A 10,495-nucleotide genomic window follows, 5' to 3' on the forward strand; every position below is an offset into this window, starting at 1 on the left:
TGCTACAAAAGCAAAAATAAATAAAATAAATAATTGAATCTACTTTCAGTGTATGTGATATCTTGACAGGCATTGTACCCTGTGAAATGGGTCAAGTAAGCATGCCCGTCGCCTTGTGTGGGCTATGCTTGTGTAGTAAGATCACTGAACATCTATGTTCGTAAACTTCCAACATACCATGTACACTGTATGTTAACTATAGCCACTAAGCTATGCATTGGAAATCCGTAACTTATCCACTGGCTGCCACTGACACCAGTAAGGCCATGGATGTTCACGCATAGAGGCTTTAAGAGGAATCAGGCATGCAGAGAGGCTAACTCAAGTCAGTGGAGTAAGGAAAGCACTGATTACCTAAGTTTGTTTGCTTGCTTGCTTTTTGTGGGTGGAGCACCAGATAATCCTAACCCCAGCAGGAGGGTGACAAGAAGTGTGGCCTTTGAGGGGTTATGTGGGTGATAGCTTATGAACAAGGCTACTACTTAAAAAAAAGAACCACAGAGAGCCATCTCATCTTTGTGCTGTGTGAGGATGCAATGAGAAGTCGGTAGTCTGCAGCCCGGTGGAGGCTCACACCATTTTAACTCTGCTGACACCCTGATTTCAGATTCCAGCCCACAGAGCCAAGAACAGCTAGCTTCTTTGTTTACCAGGAACCCACTGAGTGGCAATTGGTTCCTGACTAATTAAGAGTGATTAAGCAAGCAGGTGTTTACAGAGCTGAACATAGGAGGGTACAGCCCCCTCGTCAGACTCTCGAGAGGATGGTACGCTTTACTCTATAAGGAAGGCCCAATGGGGTGAATACCCAGCTTGGCTCTGCCCTGTGTTTGCCCTTCCAGACACCCCCTGGGCAGACCTCCTTTGAAGCAGAGATCAAGGGAGCCACTGAGCATGCTGTGCAGGGCAAGGAGCTAGGCAGAAAGTGGGTGTGAACTTGGTTGGCAGCAGGCATTAACTGGGGAGGGACATGGTGGGTAGCATGCTGCCTGACTCTGTCACAACCCTTGCAGTAAGGGGACAAATCCAGAGTGAACCTCAAAATCTAGCCCCACCTTTGAGGGCAGTGGATGATCGGAAGACACCTGCAGGCTTTCTACACCTGTGCTTTTTAGAACATTTCAGAATGTATCACGTGCTTGTCCAAAGGCTTTCCCAACAGTGTTGCCTCTAAGCTCTGTTGTACATGGCACGATTGCAAGGTTAACAGTTTCTATTGCTCCACAATTCTGAGCAAACTTCCTTGAGCTCAGCCAATCTGGGCAAAGCAAAGTGCTGTGAGGCGGCTTTGCAGCTTGGCTTTCTTCCTCTTTCTCAACCGTGCCAGGCTTTCCCAGGACTCCCTCCGTAGGTCAGTAAGTGTAACAAACAGTGTTGCCATTCACTGTCTTCAGACTGCAGCTTGTGGAACGTTTACCTTTCCCAGCCTCAAAGGAAAGTGACTTATAACTTAGGATGACTCTTGACATCATAAGTTATAAGTTACATTTACATACATGTAAATGATTTGAAAGAGAGTATCATAGCTGGATGAAATAGTGTTAGTTTAAACCTTATGGGTCAGTAGTTTTTAATTAATATATGAGATAATTTTTACTCTAAGCATAATAATTTAAACATTTCAGAAAACATGTTCTCTTCTTCATTTTGCACTAAAAATGTAGAATCTGAGGTGCTATGACCTTAGCCTCAGAGATGGCTGACACTGACACAATGGCTTTGTGCTGGGCGCCATAGTTCATACTTGAGATCCTGGCTATTGGGGAGACTGTGGCAGGAGGATTGAATAATTGAGACCAACCTGAGCAATTCGGTGAAACTCCAGCTCAGAGAAGAAAACAAAACATGCTGGGCTCAGTGGTGGAGGGCTCACTTGGCAGTAAGACTCTGGGTTCAACCCCAGAATTTAGATAAACATGCACCATACATACACACACTCACTCATTCACACACACATACACACACTCATACACACACTCATACACACATATACATGCATACTCATACATACACCCACACACACATATATACACACTCACACACACACACTCACCCATACATACATATACACTCATACACATATACTCACACACATACACACATTCTCTCTCTCACTCAACACACACACACACACACACACACCTACTGCCCTCCCTCTAATCCCCATCAGCACCACCACCACCATCACCCACAGCCCCACTACCATCACTACCAAAACAGTACAGAATCTGAAATAACTATAGAATGGGAAAGCATATGATTTTAAAAATGAATAAACTTATGTTATAGATGACTCTGGGATGTTTGTCTTAATAAAATTTAATAATTTGCAGAGCTGCTATTTTTTTGTGTGTGTATTTAGGTTTTTTTTTTTTTTTTACCATGTATATAGTTTAAAATCAATTAGGACTTGTAATGGACTTGTAATGAAGGAAGGAGTCTTGCCCACTTACAATTCTTTTTTGAGAGGCTTCTCAGAACTCTTGGGGATTTCATTTTGCATTTGCTCCCATGCTTCTAGAAAGCATACACTTAAAGTCTTCAGTTTTGTTTATCAGCCTTTCCCCACAACTATGAAAAGCAAGAACTTAGCTTCCTTATGTCAGCCTGCAGCTGTAGCACCAGCCCACACTCGCCATTGCTCACCATCTATCTGGTACCATTGGCACTACTGGTATTGGCTGTGTGTATTATCCATGGCATGGTCTGTGCTGTGTTTATATTTTCTCATAATTCTTTTACCAACACTGTGTTAACGGAAGCTTTGTCAGTATGTCTACCTGGCCCTACCACCACGGCTTTTGGCATGTCTGTGGAAAAGTATTTTGATGTTCTCCAAAAGCAGAAAAAAAATCTCTTTGCCCAATTTTACATTTTCAGATCCTTCCTTTCGTCTCTTCCTGGTGCTACAGTTGCCTGACATTTCTCTAATTGCAGCTTTGGTCTGCCATCCTTTTAGGGTTTCCTTCCCTGCAGAGGACTCTTGGTTTCTTTTCTTTTTTTTTTTTTTTCATTTAAAAAGTTTTTATCACATCTATTCTCTGGAGATGAATATAATCAAGTTAACAGTGTAGTTTGGTTACCATAAAAGAAACCCTCCATTTTCACATAACAACGTATTAATATGTAATACACAAACCAGAGCTAGCTGTGCCTGCGTTTCTTTATAGGAAGGTGGTACTAGAGAGCAGTGTCCCCAGCAAAGAGGCAGGAAGTAGATGAGCTGTGGAGGAAATTCCACGGCAGCTCATCAAATAGCGCCCGGAGGAGGCAGGGCATGGCAACGCCATTATACAAATGGCCACACTGGCTTCAGAATCTGGGCTAATGAAGTCCACAATTCAATCCACATATCCCTTAACTTACAAAAACCATACACACTGGGTAAGCAGTTACACCTGCATTATCCCCATCCCAGTTGGTTATCACAAAATTTTATAACTAAGTGTTGTCTATTTTGAAAGTTAAAAATGTATAATTCACCTTAACAACTAAAAAGCAAGAGTGACATTTGTCAATTGAACAGAATGTTAGCTCAAGTTTTCCTTCCTTACTATTAGAAATAAAGGTATCCAACAGTGATGCTTTAAGAACAGCATAACTTTATCAGAGAGGATTTCTATAACAAACATAAACTTAACACAAACATATTAGTGTTTAAGACCAGAAGCCAACAACCTTGATGTATGAAGAAACGGGCTACTTCATTTCATCATGACTTCCTTCACAGCTGCTATGATGTGTCTGGCACTGATTCCACACAGCTCCAGCAGCTCACCAGGTTGCCCACCTGGAGGCACTCCCCTTACCGCAAGGTGACGGACGATGACGTCAGGCTCTTTGGAGACAGCCGCACACACGGCTTCGCCAATGCCACCTTCTCGGTAGTGATCTTCCACTGTGACGATCCGGCCACCTGTGGCTTTGGCACTTTGAATGATGGTGGCAACATCCAGGGGTTTGATAGTGAAGGGGTCAATGACACGAACAGAAATCCCTTGTTGAGAAAGCTCGTCGGCAGCTACTAACGCTTCATGTAGTGTGACTCCTGCTCCAATAACTGTCACCTCGTCAGCTGCACTGCGGCGGATCACCTTGGCCTGTCCAATCACAAAGTTCTCTTGTGAAGTATAAATCACTGCAGTTTTGGGCCGGCTGGTTCGGATGAAGCACACTCCCTTGGTGACAGCTGCCAGATAAATAGCGTGCTCTGTAGCGACAGCATCGCTTGGGTAGAAAACAGTGCAGTGAGGAATGCTCCTGAACATGGCTAGATCCCCCAGCATCATCTGGGAAGGCCCATCTTCTCCAACAGGCACCCCACAGTGGGAACCAATAAAGTTGATGCTGGTCTGAGAGACAGCTCTCATTCGGATCTGATCAGAGGCTCTGGTCAGGAAGGCAGCAAAGGTACTAACAAAAACAACAGTCTGTCCTCGTGTGGCACACCCCAGGGCCACACTTAGCATGCTTTGTTCGGCCATAAAGCAGTCTATGAAACGCTCGGGGTGTTCTTTCTTGAATATCTCGGAAAAAGTGGAATTGTTTGTGTCGCCATCTAGAACAAAAAGTCTTTTGTTAGAGTGGCCCAATTTTGCCAGAGCCAAGCCACATGCTTCCCGAGTAGCTTTCCCATCACCCAGTTTATATGCAGGCGGAGAGGTTATTTCTATATTGGAGCTGCTGATCTGGGGTGAGTCTTCAACAGGGGCCGTTGGCATGAGATTGCTGTTTGTCTGTATCTGACTCTCAATGATTTTGACGATTCCATCAGCGCTGACTTTGGGCATAGGCATTCCATGCCAATTTTCTGCATCCTCAACATCTGGAATATCCCTACCCTTGAAGGTCTGGGCAATCAAGGCAGTAGGTTTGCTCTTGACTTGAGTTGCTTTCCAGAAGGCCCGGCAGAGGGCTTCCACATCGTGACCATCCACCACGTGGGTATTCCACCCAAACGCTTGGCAGCGCTCCACATAGACGTCTGGGCTGTGCTCTAGCGGCGTAGCGCCACTCTGTCGCAAGCGGTTCACGTCAAAGATGGCCACGAGGTTATCCAAGTTGTAGTGGGAAGCAAAGGCCAGGGCTCCCCAGACAGAGCCTTCCAGGAAGGACTCACCATGCCCCATGAGGCAGAACACACGGTAGCTGGCCTTCTCAAAGTACTTGCCGGTATAAGCCATTCCACAGGCCACGCCCAGTCCTTGCCCAAGGGGCCCTGTGGCCACATCGACAAACGACAGCCGCGGGATGGGATGACCCTCCGGGTCGCAGTGGATTTTCCGCAAGTTTAACAAGTCGGATTCACAGATACGGCCCATCTCCACCCAAACCGCACAGAGGATGGGCGCCGTGTGGCCCTTGGAGAGGACAAAGCGGTCGTTTTCAGGGTGTTCCGGGTCTGTTTGTTTGTACCTCATGGTGTGGAAGAAGAGCGCCGCCATGATTTCCGCGGCACTGCAGCACAACGTGGGATGCCCCGAGTTGCAGGCGCACGTGGCCCTGCCTGAGTGGATTCGCAGGCGACTGGCCACATCCTGAAGCATCTGTAAAGTCTTAGAGCCCAGCGTGGCATCGTTGACCAAGGCCATGGCTTCAGAACGGTCGGCTCCCGAAGAACAAGAAACCCACTCCAGCGTCCACCGCGTCCTTTAACAGCCGGCTGGGCGACCGTTGAGGAAAGTCTGCGCACGCGCAACGCCTGTTCAAAGACCGTTGAGGAAAGTCTGCGCGTGCGCAGCGCCTGTTTGTGACATGGAAAGTCTGCGCCGGTCTGCCGCTGCGCATGCTCAACGGCTTTGTTTTGCGCCGTGACACAGCACCCCAGACTCCGGTTTTTAATGTTTATTTTTGCACCTTCAGGCTCAATATTATTAAAAATAATTAAACATTATTTTACGTCTCCTTAAGGCAGAAATTCAAAATGGAATAGACGCTCTTATATCCACATATCCTATCTAAGGAAAAATATTTTAGATAGTATTGTGTCCTTTCACCTATTAACACTTAAATTTTATTCTTCAACTTTGATTTTACGTGTATGGGTGTATTTGTTTGGTTGTATGTCTGTCCACCACTCACGTGAGAGGCCTTTGATGGCCTGGAACTAAAGTTATAAATGGCTGTGACCTGCAGGATGAGTTATTGGGAGATTGAATCCGGGTCCTCTGGAAGAGTAGCCCAAGCTCTTAAGCGCCCAGCCCTCTCTCTCCAATTTTAAAGATCAAGGTTTTTGTTTTTGTTTTTTTTTAAACAGCCGGGCGGTGGTGGCGCGCGCCTTTAATCCCAGCACTCGGGAGGCAGAGGCAGGTGGATCATGTGAGTTCGAGGCCAGCCTGGTCTACAAAGTGAGTCCAGGACAGCCAAGGCTGCACAGAGAAACCCTGTCTCAAAAAACTAAACAAACAAACAAACAAAACAAAAAACAACCATATATATTTATTTTATTGCACATGGATAAAACAAACTATATACAGCAGGGAGAACCATAAGACAGTCATGAGTTATATAAATGTTACATTCATAGTGATTTGGCTATTTGCATTTGGCAAACTTGAAGTAAACATCTTTCCTATCTTGGTGAGTCTAAAATTCTGAATGAAAACCAATATCTATCATATCTCATCTCTATCAACTAAAATACTTTATCTTGATTTAAAAAGGTCTTATCCTCTAACCAACTAAACTTGATTGTAAAACTAAACTATCTGGTCTTCAACCCCCTTCAGAGAGTTGAGAAGGAATAAAACTTAAATGCCTGAGTAAACCGGCAGTACAGGTTAGCAGCTTCCAAAATGAAAAAATGACTGAGACAGTTTACTGCCTGAACAGTCACCCAACACTCTCTATAACATTGGAGCCTCATATTCCGCCTTCTAGCCAAATATTTCTGCCAGACTACTGAAGACTTGCTTACTCTGTCTTGGCAGAGTTTGGCCATCGACTCTACCTGCATTTAAGCTTGCCCATTTTTAGGCAGAATTCTGTCTGTGGCAGCAAGGAGGACATTTTGCCCAGTGGCTTGTTTGCCACATTTGAAGCCGACTCTATAAGGAGGTTCTTTGATGCTCATCATCTTCTTTGAGGTTGGCATGGTGTTGTCAGGAGTTAACTTGTCTTGTCAAAGAATCTTTAGAATAATAAAATCATCTTTAATTGCCATATTCTGTGGGTCTCTGAGGCTTTTGAAGACCTTATTTATCAATTTAACCTCATATATCTATAGAATCATATCTATCTGTTAGACTTAGGATATATATTCTTGTGCTAAATCAGACTAGTATTTGACATGACCATGATTTGCATCAATATACAAGATTCTATACCAACGACAGAGAAAATCTTCTTTGTGAGTAACAGTAAGGCCTTGAGTTAAGGAGTAGGTTTAATCATCTACCTTTGTTCTATCCTCCCTCTGTGTTTCTATATACCCCTTTATTTTCAGCTCCTATCTCCTTACCTACAGATGAAAGATAAAGGAAAAGAGAGACATCCCTGAGTTCAGCCTAGTTTTCTCTCTGTATAAGACCAATAATAACTTTTAACCACTGCCCGATGAAAATAAGCATTTGTAGACCAAGAGAGCAAACAGAAGCCCACACAACCCCTCTTAAAAGGAATAGGACATCATTCTCTCAAAGTTTCTCCAGGCTGAATTAGGGCATATAATACCTTAGAAGGGGCCCAAAAAATTGGGGAAATGGTTAAGCAAGCAAGGTGGTTCAGTTTCTAAATGTTGAGAGATTCTAGGCTTAGTAAGAGTCCTGTGTGGGACAGATTGAAATACTGGACTAATTCGGATCAGAAGCTTTGTACAATGGGAAGTTGTCCCATTCAGATGGGCAACAGCAACAGAGGCGTCTGGGGCTGGAGCAAGAAGGATGCAGGATGTCAGTGTCCAGCATGCTGAGAGGAACGAATCCTGTCAGGTCTGATCCAGCATCAGTGTCCAGCTCTTTTGTTCTGAAAACATAATTTCTCACAAGCATTATAATTGTATGAGGTGTGTGGGCTGTGCAGAGCAATTAAGACTCTTCCTCTGCTCATTGTATGAGCAGAAATAAGACACCTGCAAGCCGGGCGTGGTGGTGCACGCCTTTAATCCCAGCACTCGGGAGGCAGAGGCAGAGGCAGGCGGATCGCTGTGAGTTCAAGGCCAGCCTGGTCTACAAAGTGAGTCCAGGACAGTCAGGGCTACACAGAGAAACCCTATCTCGAAAAACCAAAACCAAAAAAAAAAAAAAAAAAAAAAAAAAAAAAAAGACACCTGCAAATCTTCCTTCATGCCATACTAAGAATGGCCTCTAGTAATAAGTCACAGAGAATCTGTGACCAACATGAAGCCTCTCTATGCGTTTACATTCATATCTCTGCCTGTCTCAGAGCTATTCCCATAAGTTACCTGCTTGTTCTGCAGTTTGAACTCTTTACATCCCAATTACCACCTTCTCCCTCCACATACCCCAATCCCACGGCCTGCCACAACACCTCCTGATCCCACCCCTCCCTCATCATCTCCCGATCCCGTCCCCTCCCTCATCCCCTTTCCCTCCCTCCCCTAGTCCTTAGAAGGTCAGCACTCCTCCCCTAATATCTGCATTCAGCTTATCTAGTGTCCCCTGTACTACATAAAACCCTACACTCTAAGCATTCTCCCCATTATCCAGATTCGAGTATCCATGACTGTCCCTATCCCCCACTGGCTGGAGGCTCTCAGAGGCCATCTATGTTGGGCTAGAATCCACATATAAGTGAGTATATATCATGCCTGTCTTTTTGGGTCTAGGTTATCTCATTTAGAATGATAATTTCTAATTCCATCCATTTGCCTGCAAAGTTCAAGATTTCCTTGCTTTTAATAGCTGAGTAGTATTCCACTGTGTAGATCTACCACAGGTTCTTTATCCATTCTTCGACTGAGGGACATCTAGGTTGTTTCCTGATTTGGCTATTACGAATAAAGCTGCTATAAACATAGTTGAGCAAATGTCCTTGTTGTATGGTGGAGCAACTTTTGGGTATATTCCCAGCAGTGGTACAGCTGTGTCCTGAGGTAGAGTTATTCCAAATTCCTGAGAAAGCACCAGATTGATTTCCAAAGTGATTGTACAAGTTTGCACTCCCACCAGCAACGGAGGAGTGTTCCCCTTTCTTCACATTCTTGCCAGCATGTGCCGTCACCTGAGTTTTTGATCTTAGTAATTTGGATAGGTATAAGGTAAAATCTCAGAGCTGTTTTGATTCACATTTCCCTGATAACTAGGGATGTTGAGCATTTTAAAAAGTGTTTCTCAGCCATTCAATATTCTTTGAGATTTCTCTATTTAGTTCTGTACCCCATATTTAAAATTGGATTATTTGGTTTGGTGGTGGTTAATTTCCTGAGTTATTTATCTTTTTTAGATATTAGCCCTTTGTCCAATGTAGGGTTGGTGAAGATCTTTTCCCAGTCTGTAGGCTGTTGTTTTGTTCTGTTGACAGTGTCCTTTGCCTTACAGAAGCTTTTCAGTTTCATAAGGTCCCATATATTAATGGTTGATCTTAGGGCTTGAGCTGTTGGTGTTCGGTTCAGGAAGTTTTCTCCTGGGCCAATGAGCTCAAGGCTCTTCCCCACTTTTTCTTCTAACAGATTTAGTGTGTCTGGTTTTATGCTGATATCTTTAATCCATTTGGACTTCAGTTTTCTGCAGGATGATAGATATGGATCTATTATTATTTTTCTACATTTAGCCATCCAGTTAGATCAGCACCATTTGTTGAAGATGCTATCTTTTTTCATTGTATGAATTTGACTTCTTTGTCAAAAATCAAATTTCTGAAGGTATGTGGGTTTATTTCTGGGTCTTAGATTCGATTCCATTGATCAACTGGCCTATTTCTATGCCAGTACCATGTTGTTTTTATTACTGTTGCTCTATAGTACAGCTTGAAATCGGGATGGAGATTCCTCCAGAAGATCTTTTATTATACAGGATCTTTTTTTTTTTTTTTTTTTTTTTTTTTTAGCTATTCTGGGCTTTTTGTTTTTCCACATGGTTGGTATATTTTGTTGGGAATTACATATAATCTATAGATTGCTTTAGGTAAGATGGCCATTTTTACTATGGTGATTCTCCCGATTCATGAGCATGGGAGATTTTTCCGTCTTCTGAAATCTTCAAATTCTTTCTTCAGAGATTTGAAGTTTTTTCATACAAATCTTTCATTTTCTTGGTTAGATACGTTATATTATTTGTGGCTATTGTGAAGGGTGTAGTTTCCCTAATTTCCTTCTCAGCCTGTTTGTCACTTGTATACAGGAGAGCTACTGATATTTTTTAGTTGATTTTGTATCCAGCCATTTTGTTGAAGGTGTTTATCAGCTGTATAAGTTCCTTGATAGAATTTTTGGGGTCACTTATGTATACTATCATATCATCAGTAAATATTGATAGTTTGACTTCTTTTATTCTAATTTGTATCCCCTTGATCTCCTTATTTGTCTTATTGCTGTAGC

The 10,495-nt window shown here is 43.4% G+C and overlaps 1 protein-coding gene across 1 annotated transcript; it reads right to left on the reverse strand.

Moving 5' to 3' along the window:
* Positions 1–3,585: 3,585 nt before the first annotated feature.
* On the reverse strand, positions 3,586–5,699 carry LOC311597904 (transketolase-like protein 2). The gene has a single exon (XM_084782483.1). The coding sequence runs from the start codon at positions 5,589–5,591 to the stop codon at positions 3,705–3,707; it is 1,887 nt and encodes a 628-aa protein (XP_084638609.1). The 5' UTR covers positions 5,592–5,699; the 3' UTR covers positions 3,586–3,704.
* Positions 5,700–10,495: the final 4,796 nt, after the last annotated feature.

Source organism: Acomys minous (assembly GCF_964271855.1).
Source record: "Acomys minous genome assembly, chromosome: 5".
Lineage (NCBI taxonomy): Eukaryota > Metazoa > Chordata > Mammalia > Rodentia > Muridae > Acomys > Acomys minous.